At 38.4% G+C, this 22,878-nt stretch overlaps 1 protein-coding gene across 10 annotated transcripts in view; it reads left to right on the forward strand.

Moving 5' to 3' along the window:
- Positions 1 to 2,110: 2,110 nt before the first annotated feature.
- Positions 2,111 to 22,878, forward strand: part of RUNDC3B (RUN domain containing 3B) — a 148,231-nt gene continuing 127,463 nt past the window's right edge. For 5 of the 10 annotated variants that reach the window (XM_073809626.1, XM_073809630.1, XM_033862963.2 and 2 more), the window contains exon 1: positions 2,111 to 2,669. In XM_073809626.1, coding sequence (XP_073665727.1) covers positions 2,548 to 2,669 — 122 coding nt within the window. In that variant the 5' untranslated portion in view covers positions 2,111 to 2,547. Of the gene's footprint in view, positions 2,670 to 12,142; positions 12,162 to 22,878 lie in introns of those variants that run through there. The other 5 variants (XM_033862961.2, XM_033862964.2, XM_033862962.2 and 2 more) reach the window with 4 other exon arrangements.

The following is a 22,878-nucleotide window of genomic DNA, read 5'->3' on the forward strand; positions in this document are numbered from 1 at the left end:
GTCTGTATATCTTCTTTGGAGAAATGTCTATTTAGGTCTTCTGCCCATTTTTGGATTGGGTTGTTTGTTTTTTTGTTATTGAGCTGCATGAGCTGCTTGTATATTTTGGAAATTAATCCTCTGTCATCTATGCAGTTTTCATCTGTGTTTAAACAACAGTTTCAATTTGAGTAGGGTAAACCTCCTTACAAGCCTCTATGTCACCACAGAGCCAACAAGAAATGTTTGGCAACAAGTGCACTGACCTGGAAAAACCTCCTACTTTTTTTATGTGAAAGATAATGTTTAAAGTCTGTCTGAATTGTTTCTTATAATTTTAATATCTGAATATTTATCGTAGTAAATTAGTTAAGAGAGTTTTTTTTCTACATGTATTTTCATTCTACTATGATTAGGATGAGTGGATGAAAGGGCTCAGTCTTTGCCCTAATGATTTAAAATTTTTTACAACCTCGGAAATTAGTAACCTACAGCTTTAATATACATAACTCTGTTTTAAAAGCATTCCACATAGAGTAACAGTAACCTCCTGTAGTACTTTGTATAATATATAAGAAGTACAGAGGTATCTACACTATATCTATATATCTATTCTATAATATTCTTTGACAGGAATGTCAAAACCAGAGCTGGAAGTTTAATGGATTTTAGAACCACCCAAACTGTAAAATTAGAGTAAAATAATTCCAAATGTGACTTCCAGTTAAATTTAATGAACATTTGCGAACCTGTTCTATGCACAGCACCGTGCTAGGCTCCACAGGGATAGCTGTCAAGGAGGATTTCACTCTAAAATCTGCACATATTCATTTGCAGCAACATGGATGGATCTAGAGATTGTCATACTGAGTAAAGTAAGTCAGACAGAGAAAGAGAAATATATGATATCCCTTATATGCAGAGCCTAAAAAGAAATGATACAAATGAAGTCATTCACAAGACAGAAACAGACTCATAGACTTAGAGATCAAACTTACGGTTACCAGAGGGGAAGGGGTGGGAAGGGATAGTTAGGGAGTTTGGGTTAGACATGTACACACTGCTAAATTTAAGATGGATAACCAACAAGGACCTACTTAGAGCACAGGGAACTCTGCTCAATGTTATGTGGCAGCCTGGATGGGAGGGGAGTTTCGGGGAGAATGGATACATGTATATGTATGGCTGAGTGGCTTTGCTGTGCACAAGAAACTATCACAACACTATAATGGTCTATACCCCAATATAAAATGTAAAGTTAAAAAAAATCTGGGCATATTGATGCAAAGAGAGGTGAACGGCCGACCTAGATGAGCACCAGAGAACTCGGGCCGAAGCCAGGACCTCCCTGCTGGTAAGGCCGGAGGGGTGGATAGGCTCTGGAAAGTGGGCGCTAGGTTCCAAACACTGCCCGGAGGCTCACCGCCCCCCCCCCACTAATTCCGGGGGCACTGCCCAGGACGGGAGAAGGGTGAAAGGAGCAGAGTGTACACTCGCACCGCTCTCGTTCTTCTGTGGGTGGTCAGTCCGGGCTGCAGGCCTTGCTGGGGGCTAGGGTAGGAGCGAAGTGGCGGCAAAAATCCCACCACCAGACGCCGCAAGAGGGATGTTCTGCGGGCAGTTTCCCTCTTTGGGCTATCTGTAGCTGTCTACTAGGCCAGGGGAGGGCGGTAGGACAAAAGAAAATCCGCTCCCTTCCTGGGAGTCAGCCCTGGGTCAGGTGCGGGAGCCGGCGCTGCTGCTGGCTTGGCGTTGTAGCTACGGATGCCACTAGGCTGGGGAGTCGGATTCTGGGAACGGGATCAGCGGTTAGAGCTAGCGATCCCAGCCGTTAGCTGAGCTCCTGGCAAGGGTCGTCAACACGCCCGGAGCAATCCCGAGTCCCGCATCCCACAATCCCCAGGCCAGCTGCGGCGCTGCTCCCCTGAGTGCGGACTGCCTGCGGCTCACCAGCTGAGAGCGCGGGCCGGGAGTCTTGACAGCTGCCCACGCGCCTGGGCGGGGCTCTAGCAGATTGCTTTAAAGATCTGCGCGGCCAGCCCCGCCCCTCGCGCGCTGCGATTGGCTCCAGCTAGGGCGGCGTTGGCCCGATAGAGGCAGGGAGGGCGGGGCTGCGCGCGTGAGGCCCGTGGCTCTCTGCGGTGCCCGCAGCTGGGGAGCCAGTGGCGGCCGAGCGCGGGTGGTTGGGCCTGCGGGGCCGGCGGGCACGCGCCTGCGCGGCCGCCGAGGTCCCTGGGGGAAGTAGGGGAGCTGCTGACGCCGGCCTGCACGCGCCTCCCGGCGGCTGGCGGCGCGCGCAAGGGCGGGGGTGGTGCGTGCGTGTGTGTGGTGTGCGTGCGTGTGTGTGGTGTGTGTGTGTGTGTGTGTGGAGCTCTGGCGCCGAGCGCCAGCCACTAGTCCCCGGGTGCGAATCCCCCACCGTCCTCCACACCCTCCCTCCGTCCCCCCCTCCTTCCCTTCCACCCTCCCGCGGCCCCACAGCCGCAAGCAGAGCGAGAGCCCGGGGAAGCAGGTGTGGGCAGCGGGCGGGGTCGCACGAGACAAAAGGGGCGCGGGGGTCAGCCCGCCATGGCCTCCCGGAGCCTGGGGGGCCTGGGCGGGAACCGCGGCGGGGGCGGCGGCGGCGGCAGGAAGAGCCTGAGCGCCCGCAACGCCGCGGTGGAGAGGAGGAACCTGATCACGGTGTGCAGGTACGGAGCGGTCCGCCGCTTGGGAGAGAAGAGGGGGGCCGCCGGCGCCGCGGGCTCAGGGTTGGGGCGAGCGCGAGTCCCTGGGGGTCCCGGAGATAACGGGCTGTAGCCCCGGCCGCTACTGTGCCGGGTGTGTCCGCAGCGCAGAGCGTCCAGAGGGGGGCCGGTCTGGGTACCGCCAAGGCCCCGGACTTTCCATCAATTTCAGTGCTGGGAGCAGCTGAGGGTAGGGCTTGGGGCGGGGCTGGGGGAGGATTTGTTTCGAATGTGCAATCTAGTGCCTGAGTAAAAGAGGAGGGCAGGGAAAAAGAGCTCTTTCATTTAGTGCTCGTTAAGCTGTTGGGCAGCTTTTAGTAAAGTAATCTTTACTGTGATTGTTTACTGTATTGCCTCAGAATCGGAGTGCGTTTTGTTTGTGTTTTGGCTTGTTTACATATATATTGTCCTTTCGTGCCACAAATATTAAGTGCCTACTACATGCTAGCTAAGTGTATGTGTGTGTGTGTGTGTGTGTGTGTGTGTGTGTGTGTGTGTGTGTATCTCCGTCCGTGTCCTCTCCACTCTAAATTGCAGTGTTAGTGCTGTTTCTGCAGTTGAAACCAAGAGTGGGACTGTCGAGGATACCTAGTCAGTGATTTATTTCAAGATCTGCCTTTCTTTAGTTGTTTTCTAACTGTAATTGTAGTATTCCCTTACTTTAGAAAATGTAGAAACATAAGAGGCGTAATGACTTTCAGCCAGCCCAGTATTCAGAAATAACTAACTTTTAACATGCTGACATTTTCTTTAAGTCTTGTTTCTGGGTATTAAAAAAAATTGAAGTCCTAAGCATTCATTCCTTAGGAACTTCTTTAAACCATTAAGTTGCTGTAAAATTACGTTGTTCCATCAAATCCCTCTTCATCAGCTGTCGCAAATCTTGTAAGATGAGAGAATGATGAGACCTTTTCCTCCTTTGCAATTTATATCTGTATTTTTTTCTTTTCCTTGTGTAAATAATGTCTAGCATCTTAAGCAGAATATAGGTATTTATACGAGGACTATATTCAATAACTTTCAAATATATATTCAAACTTTCAAAATAACAAGTGATTTTTTTGTTTTTTTACCTTAGACTATTACAGCTGTTTGCCCATCTAGCAGGAAGACCTGCCTTACTGACTTATATGGCACTTGGAGTTATAAACAGTAAAATATTAATATGGAATCTGTTGAATTTACCATTTGTGCTGTCTAGCATGCAACCTTTGGAGGAAGATAGGTTGTATGAAATTTTTTTTACATCTAAGCAAATTTCTAAAAATTAGGTAAATAGAACAGTAAGCAAGGCTGATTTTCTTACCTTTACAGGTATTAAAAAGAATTATTTTTTAAAAAGAGGACGTTTTCAAGCAGACCCCAACATATACACTGATTCTTGGGGTGATGTATTTCATAAAGGCTCCATAAGTGTTAAGCTTCACAGGGCAGCGACCATGTCTGCTTTTTGCTCAGTTTTCTTTTTTCTTTCATTCTTCCTACCATAGCATCTGACACTCAGTAAATATTTATTGTATGAGTAAATCCAGTGGAGGGTAACAGTTTTTGTTTTGGGGAGTTTTGTTTTGTAGTAGTGGCAGCTGAAGTGATTTTGAGTGTTTGCAGCATGGTGTTAATTAACCAAATGTTTCAACCTAAAACTTTAAACACCTGGGCTGACATGCATTGCTCTGAATCAGTGTGGCCATCTTTGGAATGGTGGATGTTGAAGATTTGGGGTAAAACACAGTATATGGGAAGAGGTTTTATGCTCCACTCATTTTTTAAGACAGAATAAAAACAGATGAGAAAAAAATTATCAGTGGAGGGTACTATTCCCTTTGCATCTCCATTTTTGTCACGGCATCAGAGGCAGTTCAGGAGAAGAAAGGGACTTGTACCTCAACCTTATTTAAGATACATATTAAGTTATGTTTTAAGAAATTTCAGTCACATCACACTGATTTGTGTGGACTGTTGTCTGGGCTAGCTGTATTTTTGTTACGTTTATTTGCTTAATTCTTATTCTCTACTCTGAAGTGAGTATAAGTGCTGACTTTAGTTACAGTTTACATGTAAATTTAGTATTGTAGCTAAAATAAATTTCAATTTCTGGCTTAGATTTCAACTTGTGTATTTATTTATGTGGATAATACTACAAAGACTGTTCTTCACGTCCAGATAGTTGATGGTGCATATAAATCATTATCCTTGTGTAGTAATGGGATGTATTTGATAGGCTTTGTCTAAAAGCCTTCTATATTTTGGAAAAAAGTCACTGTAGGCCATTTGGATGTTTTAAGTATCCCCACCTAAATTCAGCAAAATGAGCAAATCAGTATTTATGCATTTCTGTCGGTTTTCACTTTCAGAGTTAACCAAACCCTGGGTATCTCACCCATGTCCCTTAATGAATTTATTTAAAAATTTTTATGTAGCAGATCAGACGTGATTTGGTATTTAAGTTGGGAAGAAGCTGGTTTAGTGGACATATAATTGAGTTCTAAGTTTACTTTGTCATTAATTGTGTGTCCTTTAATAAGCCCATTTTCTAGTTTTCTCATCTGTAAAATAAACTTGGACTAGATCATTGGTAATCTTCAATGATAGCCCTGAAACTAATAATAGTCTTCAAGCAGAATGAGTTTATATTTGGTTTTGAATTTCTGCAAACATGATCAGGGTAATGGTAGACATACGTTTAATGGTAGCTGGATGAGGCATGTGCATTTTTTTCTGTAAACAAAAACATTTTGAATTGTGCCTTCCGTATTGTGACTCTCTGCTGATATTCTGGAAAAATGGAACAGTATAGAAAGCCAAACCAAACCAAAACAAACTCCCCCCACCCCCTGACTATCATTCTATCATATGTATTAATACTTATAACAGTAATGATTTTCATTACCCCTTAAACAATTTAGGCATACTGTACTCTCAGTTTAGGTTTACAACCTTATTATGTAACTACACAATTTCTTCAGTTTAAAAACACCTTATATAAGAACACTATTATTACAGTTTAAACTTTGGAAGTGAGTTATTTTGTTAGGTGGGATAGTCAGGAATTGAATTTTGGTTCATTGTGATTCTGTATGTAATTATTTCATCAGTTGTATTTTTTCATGAACATTTATATATTATAGACTAAAAACACATAGTACTTCTCTCAGCAAATAAGTACTCCTTATCATATTTTTCACAGATTGTGGTGGAGAGAAAGTAGGTCATTTGAGATCTCTAAATGTTCCACACTCAACTCCAAAATATTCATAGACTGACTTTAGTTCTGTGTACCAACTAGTATTTTCCCTGCATATTCTCTACCATTTAGAAAAATTAAATTGTTAAAGTCCTTCAGGATTTTTTTTAACCTTCATTTTTCATCCATAGAAAATCAGGTACTACTCATTTTTTTCTATCATTTTTAAGCTTCATAGGTTATTGAAAAACGTACATATTCCTTTGATTTTAGTTCTGGTGACAAGGAGAATTAAAATATAAATTCTCTTTCTGTGGGTTAACATCAGTTTATGAAAAATAAATTATTAAGATAAACATTTAAATATACATGGATAAATATTTTAAAATAACATTTGTTAAATGTTCAAACCAGTTCTTTAAGAGAAACTCCCCACACAAAGTCATAAGTTTCCCGTCTTGTGCATGGAAAGGATTAATGAGAGATTGAAGGAGGTAGTATGATGAGCTAAGCACAGTGGAGACCAGTGATGATTTTCAAAATTAAAGTACTTTTAATAACATGTACATAGTTCTTAGTTTTCTATAGGTCAAGATATTATTTCATAACATGAATGGTAATTTAAGTAACAGTAGCACCTCATTTTCTCAGTGTTTTTGGGAAATGAGATGCTCATATTTTTCATGTAACTGATGTTTGAGTTAAAATTCTCCTATCAACTGCAGTGCTTTACTCAGCATTTATTGTGGGGTGCAATCTTCCGTATAACTGAAGCTTATAAATTAAGTGTTCCGATTTAAACTACAATAAAGAATATTTTAAACATTTTGGATGAACTCCTTTTAAAAAAGGATTATGCAGGGACTTCCATGGTGGCACAGTGGATGAGGCTCCGCGCTCCCAGTGCAGGGGGCCTGGGTTTGATCCCTGGTCAGGGAACTAGATCCCACATGCATGTCACAACTGAGAGTTTGCATGTCACAACTAAGGAGCCAGCGAACTGGACCAAAGGAGCCAGCCTACCACAACTAAGACCTGGAGCAACCAAATAAATAAATAAACATTAAAAAAAAAAAGGATTATACATTTCCCTACCTTATTTAAAAAAACTCTACGTAGTATAATATAATCCTTATCAGTGACTTTACTCTGGATCTGTTTCCGTGAATATACCCTGTGTAGTGGTTGCCCTTGGAGACTCTTGAGGCATAGAGCTGTTTGCTACATGGCCTCGGAAGATTGTGTGTTTGGAGTTCTTGGTCTGTTTTTGCATTTACTGTCTCCTCCTACCAAGTTAGCTGTTATTTCTTGCAACTCTGCCTGTTTCTACCAGCTTTTTTCTTTGTGCTTCTCATCCTGACTTGCTCATTATAATTGGTTGTGAACTAGGAAAACAGAGAAGTAATTTTATTTATTTTTTTGTTAAAAAAAAAAAAGTCACTGAGAGGCCTGAGTTCAGTGAGTGAGCTTTAGCACTCTGAACTTCTTAACATTCTGGTTGCTGAATAATCGGGAAAAAAATGATCTATTCCTGTGTTTAAGCAGGGTGGAGGCTTTGCAAATATGTGAAATATTACTGAGTATTATTGGTGGTATAAACCTCTAAATAACTTTAAATTCAGTGACTTACTTTCCTTGTTACTATTGATATTTGCTTGAGAATGCCCTTTTAAGACTGTTCATACCTTGCCTCTCGTGATTATATTTTTGGCTAAAGCTCTTTTAGTCATGCTTTACATAGTAGAACTTTGGGTTGGGACTTTGAGCAACATTACCTGAACTGTATTGCTTCGGAGCAGATTCAGTATCATTTCTAAAGATTCTTAGAGCCCTAGTAGTAGGTTTTCACAACGGAGGTAGGATGATCATCTTACCAGTCGGAGGTAGGGTTCTCAGCATTCACAGAAGGTCATTATCTCTTCCCCTAGCTTAACTGGGTTCATATTCAACTGACAACAGAGAATAGCTCTCCCCTACATGTTTATTAGAGGGTATTATCTTCACTGCTGACTGATAAATGTCAGAAGTCAGGTGAGAGATATAATATTGAGGGGGGAGATATGTGAAGCTTATCCAGTGTTATATTCAGTCTTACAGGTTTATAAAATGTATCTCTGGATCAGTCCAGATCATCAGAGAGCAGTTGAGTATGTGGACTGCATTGCTTTGCTCTCTCCTATCCCAGTTGCTTTTGCCCCTCTCGTGCATTGATAAGATTCCATCAGCCTACATTGAGGGTTAGCAGAAGAAGCAATTACAGAGGATCTTCTTGAAATTGTTGTCAAGAACATTGTTTATTATGTCAAAAAGTATCTTCTTTTGTGAAGATTTTTATGAGAAATATCTGTCTTTTTTTAGTGCCAAGAATTGTAGCTTTAGGTAGTTGATTTATTTATATCTACTGGGCATGAATGTGTAACTGACAACTTCTCTTTTTCTCATACAGCTATTAGAAGTCTTAGTGTTAAATCTGTGGCCAACCTCTAAAACACGTGTAGAGCATCATAGTGATGTATCAGTATTTAGTCTCATTTCTAGCTACAATTTTTCTGTATGCATATAAGTCAATTTTTATTGACTTATATGCATACAGAAAAGTACACACAGCATAGGTGTATAATGAATTGTTTTTGCAAAGAGAACACAACATTGTAACCAGCACCCAGGTCAAGGAAAAGAGCATTACCCAGAGGAAATGAAATCACTATGTCAGAAAGGTATCTGCACCCGCATGTTCATTGCAGCATTATTTCCAGTAGTCAAGACATGGAAGCAACCTAAGTGTCCATCGATAGATGAATGCATAAAGAAGATGTGGTACATAGATACACAATGGCATATTACTCAGCCATAAAAAAGACGGAAATCCTGCCATTTGCCACAGCATGGATAGACCTTGAGGGTGGTATGCTAAGTGAACTAAGTCAGAGAAGGACAAATACTGTATGATCTCACTTATATGTGGAATCTTAAAAAAATCATACTCATAGATACAGAGAACAGATTGGTGGTTGCAAGAGGCAGGGGGTGGAAGGTTAACAGAAGGGTGAAGGTGGTCAAAAGGCACAAACTTCCAGTTTTAAGATAAAGAAGTTATGGGAATGTAATAATAATAATAAAAGAGAGTATTACCCAAATCCCCAGAAACCTCTTCCTTGCCTTCTTTCATACTACTCCTATGAAGGGTAACCATTCTCCTAGCTCTCAACACAGTTGTTTAGTTTTGCCTTTTTCTGAATTTGAATGTGTTGGGTCTTTGTCGCTGCACGCGGGTTTTCTCTAGTTGTGTTGAGCGGGGCCTACTCTTTGTTGCCTTGCGCGGGCTTCTCATTGCGGTGGCTTCTCTTGTCGCGGAGCATGGGCTCTAGGTGCTCGGGCTTCAGTAGTTGTGGCTCGCGGGCTCTAGAGAGCAGGCTTAGTAGTTGTGGAGCACGGGCTTAGTTGCTCCGCGGCATGTGGGATCTTCCCGGACCAGGGCTCGAACCCGTGTCCCCTGCATTGGCAGGCGGATTCTTAAACACTGTGCCACCAGCGAAGTCCATGTACCTTTTTCTATTTAGCTTATTTTGCTCAACATTATGTGTGTGAGAGTTACCCTTTTTATTGCACGTAACTGTAGTTTGTTAATTTTCATTGCTGTATCTTTTTCCATTGTATGAATATACCGCAGTTTATCCATTCAGCCTAATGGACATTCGAGTTGTTTTCACTTTTTGACTATTACTAATTGAATATTCATGAATATGTATTTTGGTGAATATATGTACATATTTCTGTCAGATATATACTTATGAGTGGAGTTCCTGGGTTATATGGCATGCATATGTTCAGCTTCAGTGGATATAACAGTTTTCCAAAGGCGTGGTACCAGTCTGCATAGTAGTGAGCGGTGTACAGTTGACCCTTGAACAATGCAGGGGTTAGGGGTGCTGACCCTCAGCGCAGTCAAAAATCTGCATATAACTTTACAGTGGGCCCTTTGTATCGGTAGTTCTGCATTCTCAGATTCTACCAACCGGTGATTGTGTAGTGCTGTATTTATTGAAAAAAAATCTGCGTAAAAGTGGACCTGTGCAGTTCAAATCCATGTTGCTCAGTGGTCAACTGTATAAGAATTCCAGTTGCTCTACATGCTCACCAACCCTTGAAGTTTTGTATTTCCCTGATGTCTATTGAAGTTAAGCACCTTTCCATAAGTCTGTTGTCCATTTGGAGAGTCTCTTTTGTGAAGTGCCAGTTCAAGTCGTTTATCATCTGGAATATCTGACGTTTTGTTTGTCTGATGTGTAACTCTTTGTATGTTCTATGTGGGTCTTTTGCTGGATATATTTAAGGCAAGCATCTTTTCCCATTTGGTGGCTTGATTTTTCATTCTCTTTGCAGTGTATTTTTATGAATAGAAGTTCCTAATTGTAAAGTAGTCCATAACTTTCCTTCATGAGTTGCTTATTGTGACCTGAAATTGGCAGTAATGCAAATATTATTCTATTTTCTTCTAAAAGATTTATTGTTTTGCTTTTTTACATTTATATCAACAATCTACCCATACTTGATTTAAGTATTTACCTTAGGAAAATCAGTTTGACCTGTTCCCATTTATTAAAAAGACCATGCTTTCCCCACTACACTCAAGTGTCACATTTATCGGAAGTCAGGTGACTGTTCTGGACTCCCTCTTGTGTTCCATTAGTCTATTTGTCTGTCCTTGAGCTAATATCATACTGTCGTAATAACTATAACTTTATAATATATCTTGATGTTTGGTAATGTAAGTTCTTCAGCTTTGTTGTTCAATATTGTCTGTTCTTGGGCTTTGCAAACTAGATTTTAGAATCAGCTTGTCAATTTCCATTAAAAAATCTGGATTTTTATTAAGATTGCACTTAATCTATAAATCAGTTTTTGGAATTGTCATTTTTATGAGACTTAAATGCAATCCATGAATATACTATATCCATCCCTTCATATATTTAACTATTCTGAAATTTTTCTCGAAGATGTTTTGTAGTTTTGAACATATACATATTATATCTCTTTTTAGATTTGTCCTTCCATATTTGATATGTCTGTATTATTATAATAGATCGTTTAAAAACTTTTTTGGGCTTCCCTGGTGGCACCGTGCAGGGCACATGGGTTTGATCCCTGGTCCGGGAAGATCCCACATGCCACGGAGCAACTAAGCCCGTGTGCCACAACTACTGAGTCCGCACTCTAGAGCCTGCGTGCCTAGAGCCCTTGCTCTGCAACGAGAGAAGCCACCGCAATGAGAAGCCTGTGCACCGCAACAAAGAGTAGCCTCCGCTTGCCGCAACTAGAGAAAAGCCCCTGCGCAGCAACGAAGACCCAACGCAGCCAAAAATACATAAATAAATTTATAAAAAAAAAAACAACCTTTTCATTTTCTTTCTTTTTTGCTGATACATAGACATGGAATTTACCTTTTAAAATACTGGTCTTGTAATCTAGCAATTTTACCAGATTTACTTATTAAATCTAATAGATTTTCTGCAGTTTTTTGTTTGTTTATTTGTTTTAGCATTCTGAGTACATTGTCATGTCTTGTGCCTGTTTTATTTCTTCCCTTTTTAAACTTTATGTCTTTTCTTTTTTGTCTTACTGCACTGGCTAGGACCACAGTATTACAGAAAGCATTAATAGTTTTACCTTTAAGTAGGATGTTTGCAGTAGGTTTTTTTTTAGTTCCCTTCTACTTGTAGATTGCTGAGAATTTTTATCATAAGTGGATTCTGAATACTCTGTTAACAAATATTTTTTCTATCAAGATGAACGTATGATTTCTCTCCTTTTTTCTTTTTATGTAGTGAATTACATTGATTGACTTTTTAATGCTAAACTACCCTGGAATAAAAAAACTGGGTTGTGCTGTATTATCTTTTTTACATATATTTACATTCAATGAGTTGATATTTTATTTGGGATTTTTGCATATTTGTTCATGAAAGTGATTGGTCTGTGATTGTTCTTTCTTATAGTTTCCTTGTCTCGGTTTGTCGTTAAAATTATCTGACCTGACAAAACAAGTTGGGAAATGTTCTTTTGTGTTCTGTAGAAGAATTTGTGTAAGATTAATATTATTTCTTTCTTAAACTTTTGGAAGAATTCACCAGGGAAGAAATCTGAACCGCAAATTGTCTTTGTGGGAAGTCATTTAGTAACAGATTCAATTTATTTAATACTGAACAATTGAGATTTCCTGTTTCTTCTTTTATCAGTTTCAGCGAGTTCTTCAAGGAATACACCGATTTCATGTATGTTATCAAATTTAAACTTAAAACTTTTCTTAATATCCTCTTAATATCTTTCTATTGTTTAAAAATCTGTAGTCATTTTCCATTTTTCTCTCCTGATATTGGTAATCTCTGTTTTTCCCATGTTTTTTTTTCTTACTCGGAGTATATAAATTTTATTAATATCTTCAGAGGACCAGCCTTTGGCTTTGTTAATTTCCTCTGTTGTATATTTCTTAATTTATTGATTCCTCTTCCTGTCTTTATTTCCTTCCTTCCACTTTTTTTAAAGTTCATTTTCTTTTTCTAATTTGAGATGGGAGTTTAAATCATTGTTTTTCAGCCTTTTTCATCTTTCCGTTCTATGCATTCTAAGACTGCACATTCCCTTGTTTGACATTGCTTTGAGATAGCAAACAAGATTTAAAATTTGTATCTTCACTATTAATTAGTTTAAAATGTTTTCTACTTTCTGTTGGGATTTCTTTTTTGACTCATGGGTTATTTTAAAAGATATTGTTTAATTTTCAGACAGCTGAGGATTTTCTATTTTTAGTTATTGAATTCTAACTTAATTCCACTGTGCAGAGAATATTCTAAAAGATTTTAAAGTTTTGAATTTTTATTTATGCTTTTATGATGCAACATATGGTTAATTTTGATAAATATTTTATATGCATTTGAAAAGAATATAAACAGCCCTCTGTATCCACTGGTTCCACATCCGCCTATATGGAGGTCCAACTTTAAGGGACTTGAGCATCTGTGGATTTTGGTATCCTCAGGGGTCCTGGAACCAATTCCCCACAGTTATCAAGGGACGACTGTATGCTGTCATTGTTGATTGCATGTATGCCAATTAGGTCTAGTATGTTAATTGTGTTTATATCTTCTGTATCCTTACTAGCTGTTTGTGTGCTTAGCCTGATATTAAGAGAGATGTGTTAAAGTCTATCTCTGTGAGTGTAGATTTGTCTTTTTCTCCTCTTAGTTCTGTCATATTTTTAAAAATTTATTTTCTTTATTATTGTTATTATTTTTCTTTGGCTGTGTTGGGTCTTCGTTGTGGCATGCGGGTTTCTCTCTAGTTGCGGCATACGGTTTTTCACTCTTTAGTTGTGGCGCATGGGCTCTAGGGCGCATGGGCTCTGTAATTTGCGGCATGTGGGCTCTCTCGTTGAGGTACACGAGCTCAGTAGTTGTGGTACGTGGGCTTAGTTGCCCCGCGGCATGTGGGATCTTAGTTCCCCACCAGGGATGGAACCTGGGTCCCCTGCCTTGGAAGGTGGATTCTTTGCCAGTGGACCACCAGGGAAGTCCCTGTCATTTTTTTGTTGTTGTTGTAAGTATTTTGTTGCTCGATTACTAGGTGGGTGCAGATTTAGAATTGTGATCTCTTCCTAGTGATTTCATTCCTTTGTTACCATGAAATGTCCTTCTTTATCTCTAATACTGTTCCTACCTTAGAGTCTATTTTTTCCCTGCTATTAACGTAGTTAAAACAGCTTTCTTGTTGTTAGCATTTGTATGATGTACTTTTTCCATTCTTTTTTTCCCCTTAATATTTATTTATTTATATAGGCTGTGCCAGGTCTGCGTTGCAGCATGTTTACTTGCAGTATGTGGGATCTTTTAGTTGTGGCATGTGGACTTCTTAGGTTGCGGCATGCATTCAGGATCTAGTTCCCAACCAGGGATTCAACCTGGGCCCCCTGCATTGGGAGCGTGGAGTCTTACCCACCGGACCACCAGGGAAGTCTCTACTTTTTCCATTCCTAAATTTCAGTATTTCTGGGTCCTTAAATGTAAAGTGTCTCTTGTAGGCAGGATAGAATTGAATTTTGCATTTTATCTAGTGTTTTATTTAGAGTATTTAGCCCATCTCTATTTAATGTTATTACATTTGGGTTTATGGCTACCATTTTACTATTTATGTTCACTTTTTCTCTCTTCTTGTTTTGTTATATATCAGTATTTTTTATTATTTCATTTATTCCACATAGAGTTTTTCTCTCTATGAACTTGTTGGTCATATATTCTTTTCTGTTTTCTATACAGTGGACCCTTGAACAATGTGGGGGTTGCGATGCTGATCCTCCACAAGTCAAAAGTCCACGTGTAACTTTGCAGTCAGACCTCCATACTTGTGATTCTGCAGCCACAGATTCACCCAACCGTGGATCATATACTACTGTAGTATGTATTTATGGGAAATAAATGGTCCATGTATAAGTGGACCTCTGCAGTTCAAACCTGTGTTGTTCAAGGGTCAACTATTCATATATTTGGTTTCTATCCTTTGGGCAGTTACCCTTGATTTATTACATATAATGCAAATTTAAATTTTATTGCCTCTCCAGTAGTGTTAGAACCATTTATCCCCGCTCATCCTAAAACATACTTTTAAATAAATATGGCTCTCATTATGCTGTAATCTAATTATCTTTTTGTCTCCTATTAGATTGTGCATTTCTCAAGTCCAGGAATCATAGTTTATTCAGCATCTGTTTTATTCCCAGCATCTAGTATGTAGTGGGCATGTTTATCAAATGAGGTAATTCTCCCTAACTAGTGAAGAATAATAGCAGTGGACATTTCCAAAATAAGGTTGAAGGTGAATTAAAGAACCATCCTCACTTATTTTTAAACAGTCACCCTAGGGACTAATCTCTAATGATAGTAGAGTTTTAAACATCTAACAGCTTTAGACTCACAGATATAGAGAACAAACTAGTGGTTACCAGTGGGGAGAGAGAAGGGAGGAGGAGGGGCAATATAAGGGCAGGGGATTAAGAGGTATAAACTATTAGGTATAAAATAATCTATAAGGATATATTGTACAACACGGGGGAGATAGCAAATATTTTATAATAACTATAAATAGAATATAACCTTTAAAAACTGAAAACAAATAAAAAGCTTTCAAATTTAAAAAAATCTAATAACTTCAGTAGTAGAATTGTCTATCTAGTTACTAGATAACTTACCTATGTTAAAATATATTACTTGAATATTTTCACTTGTCATTGAGTAAAGAAGAATTGGGTTCCAAAGGGATATGTGATCCAAGTGTACAGTGAAAGTATTCTTTATTAAAATGATTTTAATTGGGAGTTGTTTCATATAAGAAGTCAAATGAGATATTTTAAGATGAGAAATTTTCTTGGTTTGAATACTTTGTAATTTTAAATAAATTTTTTAAAATTGTCCTTTTTTTTGAAGATAGTGCTTCAATGTTATTTTTCATGTTGTGCAATCTTGCTCTCATCAGTCTGCTTATATAGCAGGACAAGATGTTAATAATATACTATCTCAGCCTTAAGGTACCTAGATTAACAATTCTATTTTGAAAGAAATTTTGACAGTAGAGGTGGGGAAAATATTTCAAAATATACTTCTCTCCCTTTTTTTGATTTTTACATTGAGCAAAAGTTAAAAAAATGGTAAACACTGCCAAAATAGACTTTTGAGTTTCACAGTATATATTCCAGATGGTTGGAACTTTTTTATTCTGTGTTTCAATAAAACTTTATTTACAGAAACAGGCAACTGGTTGGTTTTGGCCTGTGGACAATCGTCTACAGACTGCTGCTAAATGGATCTATGAAAAGTATTTTTTTCTCCTTACCAAGGAATTTAAATTATAGAAAAAAATAAAGGGGAAAATACACATGATGGTTGGGAGTTCTTAACTTGCATAAAACTTGAAAAAAGAAGGCAAATTGCTGATTCAAAAAGATTTGGGGGGGGGTTCTTTTTTTTTAAATTTAATTTAATTTTATACAGCAGGTTCTTATTAGTTATCCATTTTATACATATCAGTGTATACATGTCAATCCCAATCTCCCAATTCATCCCACCACCACCCCCACCGCCACTTTCCCCCCTTGGTGTCCATACATTTGTTCTCTACGTCTGTGTCTCAATTTCTGCCCTGCAAACCGGTTCATCTGTACCATTTTTCTAGGTTCCACATATATGCGTTAATACACGATATTTGTTTTTCTCTTTCTGACTTACTTCACTCTGTATGACAGTCTCTAGATCCATCCACAACTCTACAAATGACCCAATTTCGTTCCTTTTTATAGCTGAGTAATATTCCGTTGTATATGTGTACCACGTCTTCTTTATCCATTTGTCTATCATTGGGCATTTAGGTTGCTTCTATGACCTGGCTATTGTAAATAGTGCTGCAATGAACATTGGGGTGCATGTGTCTTTTTGAATTATGGTTTTCTCTGGGTATATGCCCAGTAGTGGGATTGCAGGGTCGTACTTCTATTTTTAGTTTTTTAAGGAACCTCCATGCTGTTCTCCATAGTGGCTGTATCAATTTACATTCCCACCAATAGTGCAAGAGGGTTCTCTTTTCTCAACACCCTCTCCAGCATTTGTTGTTTGTAGATTTTCTGATGATGCCCATTCTGACTGGTGTGAGGTGATACCTCATTGTAGTTTTGATTTGCATTTCTCTAATAATTAGTGATGGTGAGCAGCTTTTCATGTGCTTCCTGGCCATCTGTATGTCTTCTTTGGAGAAATGTCTATTTAGGTCTTCTGCCCATTTTTTTGATTGGGTTGTTTGGTTTTTTTAATATTGAGCTGCATGAGCTGTTTATATATTTTGGAGATTAATCCTTTGTCCGTTGATTTGTTTGCACATATTTTCTCCCATTCTGAGGGTTGTCTTTTCACCTTGTTTGTAGTTTGCTTTGCAAAAGCTTTGAAGTTTCATTAGGTTCCATTTGTTTATTTTTGTGTTTATTTCCATTACTCTAGGAGGTGAATCAAAAAAGATCTTGCTGTGATTTATATCATAGAGTGTTCTGCCATGTTTTCCTGTAAGCGTTTTATAGTGTCTGGTCTTACATTTAGGTCTCTAATCTATTTTGAGTTTATTTTTGTGTATGGTATTAGGGAGTGTTCTAATTTCATTCTTTTACATGTAGCTGTCCAGTTTTCCCAGCACCACTTATTGAAGAGGCTGTCTTTTCTCCATTGTATATCCTTGCCTCCTTTGTCATAGATTAGTTGACCCTAGGTGCGTGGGCTTTCTATGCTGTTCCATTGATCTATATTTCTCTTTTTGTGTCAGTACCATATTGTCTTGATTACTGTAGCTTTGTAGTATAGTCTGAAGTCAGGGATTCTGATTCCTCCAGCTCTGTTTTTTTCCCTCAAGACTGCTTTGGCTATTGGGGTCTTTTATGTCTCCATACAAATTTTAAGATTTTTTGTTCTAGTTCTGTAAAAAATGCCATTGGTAATATGATAGGGATTGTATTGAATCTGTAGATTGCTTTGGGTAGTATAGTCATTTTCACAATATTGATTCTTCCAATCCAAGAACATGGTATATCTCTCCATCTGTTTGTGTCATCTTTAATTTCTTTCATCAGTGTCTTATAGTTTTCTGCATACAGGTCTTTTGTCTCCCTAGGTAGGTTTATTCCTTGGTATTTTATTCTTTTTGTTGCAGTGGTAAATGGGAGTGTTTCCATAAGTTCTCTTTCAGATTTTTCATCATTAATGTATAGGAATGCAAGAGATTTCTGTGCATTAATTTTGTATCCTGAAACTTTACCAAATTCATTGATTAGCTCTAGTAGTTTTCTGGTGGCATCTTTAGGATTCTCTGTGTATAGTATCATGTCATCTGCAAACAGTGACAGTTTTACTTCTTCTTTTCCGATTTGGATTCCTTTTATTTCTTTTTCTTCTGATTGCCGTGGCTAGGACTTCCAAAACTGTGTTGAATAATAGTGGCGAGAGTGGGCAACCTTGTCTTGTTCCTGATCTTAGAGGAAATGCTTTCAGTTTTTCACCATTGAGAATGATGTTTGCTGTGGGTTTGTCTTATATGGCCTTCATTATGTTGAGGTAAGTTCCCTCTATGCCCACTTTCTGGAGAGTTTTTATCATAAATGGGTGATGAATTTTGTCAAAAGCTTTTTCTGCATCTATTGAGATGATCATATGGTTTTTCTTCTTCAATTTGTTAATATGGTGTATCACATTGATTGATTTGCGTATATTGAATCCTTGCATCCCTGGGATAAATCCCAGTTGATCATGGTGTATCATCCTTTTAATGTGTTGTTGGATTCTGTTTGCTAGTATTTTGTTGAGGAATTTTACATCTATATTCATCAGTGATATTGGTCTGTAATTTTCTTTTTTTGTAGTATCTTTGCCTGGTTTTGGTATCAGGGTTGATGGTGGGCTCATAGAATGAGTTTGGGAGTTTTCCTTCATCTGCAATTTTTTGGAAGAGTTTGAGAAGGATGGGTGTTAGCTCTTCTCTAAATGTTTGATAGAATTCACCTGTGAAGCAGTCTGGTCCTGGACTTTCGTTTGTTGGAAGATTTTTAATCACAGTTTCAATTTCATTACTTGTGATTGGTCATATTTTCTGTTTCTTCCTGGTTCAGTCTTCGTAGGTTATACCTTTCTAAGAATCTGTCCATTTATTCCAGGTTGACCATTTTATTGGCATAGAGTTGCTTGTAGTAGTCTCTTAGGATGCTTTGTATTTGTCTGGTGTCTGTTGTAACTTCTCCTTTTTCATTTCTAATTTTATTGATTTGAGTCCTCTCCCTCTTTTTCTTGATGAGTCTGGCTAATGGTTTATAAAGTCTGTTTATCTTATCAAAGAACCAGCTTTTAGTTTTATTGATCTTTGCTGTTGTTTTCTTTGTTTCTATTTCATTTATTTCTGCTCTGATCGGTTTCGTTTGTTCTTCTTTCTCTAGTTCCTTTAGGTGTAAGGTTAGATTGTTTATTTGAGACTTCTTGTTTCTTGAGGTAGGCTTGTATTGCTCTAAACTTCCCTCTTAGAACTGCTTTTGCTGCATCCCATAGGTTTTGGATCATTGTGTTTTCGTTGTAATTTGTCTCTAGGTATGTTTTTTTTTTAATTAATTTATTTATATTTATTTTTGGCTGTGTTGGGTCTTCGTTTCTGTGCAAGGGCTTTCTCCAGTTGCAGCAAGCGGTGGCCACTCTTCATCCTGGTGCGTGGGCCTCTCACTGTCATGGCCTCTCCCATTGCGGAGCACAGGGTCCAGATGCACTGGCTCAGTAATTGTGGCTCATGGGCTTAGTTGCTCCGCGGCATGTGGGATCTTCCCAGACCAGGGCTCGAACCCGTGTCCCCTACATTGGCAGGCAGATCCTCAACCACTGCGCCAACAGGGAAGCCCTCTAGGTATATTTTGATTTCTTCAGTGATCTCTTGGTGATTTAGTAACATACTGTTTAGCCTCCATGTGTTTGTGGTTTTTTTACGTTTTTTTCCCTGTAATTGATTTCTAATCTCATAGCATGGTGGTCAGAAAAGATGCTTGATATGATTTCAGTTTTCTTAAATTTACTGAGGCTTGATTTTTGACCCAAGACGTGATCTATACTGCAGAATGTTCTGTGTGCTCTTGAGAAGAAAGTGTAATCTGCTCTTTTTGGATGGAATGTCCTATAAATATCAATTAAATCTAGCTGGTCTATTGTGTCATTTAAAGCTGTGTTTCCTTATTAATTTTCTGTTTGGATGATCTCTCCATTGGTGTAAGTGAGGTGTTAGAGTCCCCCACTATTATTATTTTACTGTCGGTTTCCTCTTTTATAGCTGTTAGTAGTTGCCTTATGTATTGAGATGCTCCTATGTTGGGTGCATATATAGTTATAATTGTTATATCTTCTTCTTGGATTGATCCCTTTATCATTATGTAGTGTCTTTCCTTGTCTCTTGTAACATTCTTTATTTTAAGGTCTTTTATGTGATATGAGTATTGCTTCTCCAGCTTTCTTTTGATTTCCATTTTCATGGAATATCTTTTTCCATCCCCTCACTTTCGGTCTGTAGTGTCCCTAGGTCTGAAGTGGGTCCCTTGTAGACAGCATATATATGGGTCTTGTTTTTGTATCCATTCAGCGACCCTGTGTCTTTTGGTGGAGCATTTAATCCATTCACATTTAAGGTAGTTATCAATATGTATGTTCCTATTACCATTTTCTTAATTGTTATGGGTTTGTTTTTGTAGGTCCTTTTCTTCTCTTGTGTTTCCCACTTAGAGAAGTTCCTTTAGCATTTGTTGTAGAGCTGGTGTGGTGGTGCTGAGTTCTCTTAGCTTTTGCTTGTCTATAAAGCTTTTGATTTCTCCATTGAATCTGAATGAGATCCTTTCCAGGTAGAGTAATCCTGGTTGTAGGTTCTTCTCTTTCATCACTTTAAATATATCATACCACTCCCTTCTGGCTTGTAGAGTTTCTGTTGAGAAATCAGCTGTTAACTCCTATGGGAGTTCCCTTGTATGTTATTTGTCATTTTTCCCTTGTTGCTTTCAATAATTTTTCTTTGTCTTTAATTTTTGCCAATATGATTACTGTGTGTCTCGGCATGTTTTTCCTTGGGTTTATCCTGCCTGGGACTCTCTGCGCTTCCTGGACTTGGGTGGCTCTTTCCTTTCCCATGTTAGGGAAGTTTTCGACTATAATCTCTTCAAATATTTTCTCTGGTCCTTTCTCTCTCTCTTCTCTTTCTGGGACCCCTGTAATGCGAATGTTGTTGCATTTAATGTTGTCCCAGAAGCCTCTTAGGCTGTCTTCATTTCTTTTCATTCTTTTTCTTTATTCTATTCCGTGGCAGTGAATTCCACCATTCTGTCTTCCAGGTCACTTATCCGTTCTTTTGCCTCAGTTATTCTGCTATTGATTCCTTCTAGTGTATTTTTCATTTCAGTTATTGTATTGTTCATCTCTGTTTGTTTGTTCTTTAATTCTTCTAGGTGTTTGTTCTTTAATTCTTCTAGGTCTTTGTTAAACATTTCTTGCATCTGCTCGATTTTTCCCTCCATTCTTTTTCCAAGGTCCTTGATCATCTTCACTATCATTATTCTGAATTCTTTTTCTAGAAGGTTGCCTATCTCTGCTTCATTTAGTTGTTTTTCTGGGGTTTTATGTTATTCCTTCATCTGGTACAGAGTCCTCTGCCTTTTCATTTTGTCTATCTTTCTGTGAATGTGGTTTTCCTTCCACAGGCTGCAGAATTGTAGTTCTTCTTGCTTCTGCTGTCTGCCCTTTCGATTTGGGGGGTTTCTGATGTGAAATATAAGAAAAGAAATAAACCTTCTTTCTAATGAACATATACCTGAATACTGTGCTCATTATCATCCATAGTCACTATTTTACATTACATTTGGGGTGGATTGTGTCATATCTCCTTGTTGATTATTAACGGTAGGTATTATATTAATGGCAGAGGATCATTACCCCCACACCTTGGTAAAGACTGATAGTGATAATAATATATTATAAGGAATCCTGTAAATTTGGTCTGAAGTAGTGGAAAGAATTCTCTCTTACAACTTGGATACTTATGTTCTTTTAAAAAATATCACTCTTATGAATGACTGTATACTTTTCTGAACCCCTTTTAGTTTAGGTTTTTTTGGCTGTTTTGGGTCTTTGTTGCTGCGCGCAGGCTTTCTCTGTGGCGAGCGGGGGCTATTCTTTGTTGCGGTGCGTGGGCTTCTCATTGCGGTGGCTTCTCGTTACAGAGCACGGGCTCTAGGCACGTGGGCTTCAGTAGTTGTGTCATGCAGGGTCAGTAGTTGTGGCTCGCAGGCTCTAGAACGCAGGCTCAGTAGTTGTGGCTCACTGGCTTAGTTGTTCCACGGCATATGGGATCTTCCCAAACCAGGGCTCGAACCTGTGTCCCCTGCATTGGCAGGTGGATTCTTAACCACTGTGCCACCAGGGGAGTGCCCCCCCTTTAGTTTTGAAATGTGATGATTCTGTATGCTTTTATGTACTTTACTTATCTTAAGGTATAATTCCATGTAAAGGGATATAACAATATAGATAAGAAAATCTGGTTTTTGTGAAATGATTTTTTTTCTGAAGCATGTTTGAGAAATGGTTAAGATTACATAAGCTTGTTGTAAAGAGATGGGAATACATTTCTTTCCTACTCGATTGCTCTGTGTATATGGGACTATATCTGTGTATATTACTAATGCAGGGCCTAAGTATTAAAGGTGAATTTTCATTCTTTAAATAGTTTCTTTCCAGTAAAGAGTGTACATATTTAACACAGTAAGTTATTTTGGCCTGCAAGAAAATTCTTTTTTTATTATTGAAGTGTAGTTGATTTACAATATTGTGTTAGTTTCAGGTGTGCAGCACAGTGATTCAGATATATATATATTTAGATATATATATGTGTATATGTATCTATATATAGATATATACGTACTACTTTTCAGATTGTTTTCCCTTATAGGTATTACAAAATATTGAGTATAGTTCCCTGTTCCCTGTGCTATACAGTAGGTCCTTGTTGGTTATCTATTTTATATATAGTAGTGTGTATATGTTAATCCCAAACTCCTGATTTATCCCTCTGCCCACCCCCTGTTCCTCTTTGGTAACTGTAAGTTTGTTTTCTATGTCTGTGAGTCTCTTTCTGTTTTGTAAATAAGTTCATTTGTATGATTTTTTAAAAATTTCATATATAAACAATATCATATGATATTTATCTTTCTGTGTCTGGCTTACTTCACTTAGTATGATAATCTCTCAGTCCATCTGTGTTGCTACAAATGGCATTATTTCATTCTTTTTTATGGCTGAGTATATTCCATTGTATATACATACTACAACTTCTTTATCCATCCATCGATGGACATTTTGGTTTGCTTCCATGTCTTGACTGTTGTAAATAGTCAAGTAAATAGTG

This window comes from Tursiops truncatus, chromosome 9 (genome assembly GCF_011762595.2).
Source record: "Tursiops truncatus isolate mTurTru1 chromosome 9, mTurTru1.mat.Y, whole genome shotgun sequence".
Taxonomy (NCBI): domain Eukaryota; kingdom Metazoa; phylum Chordata; class Mammalia; order Artiodactyla; family Delphinidae; genus Tursiops; species Tursiops truncatus.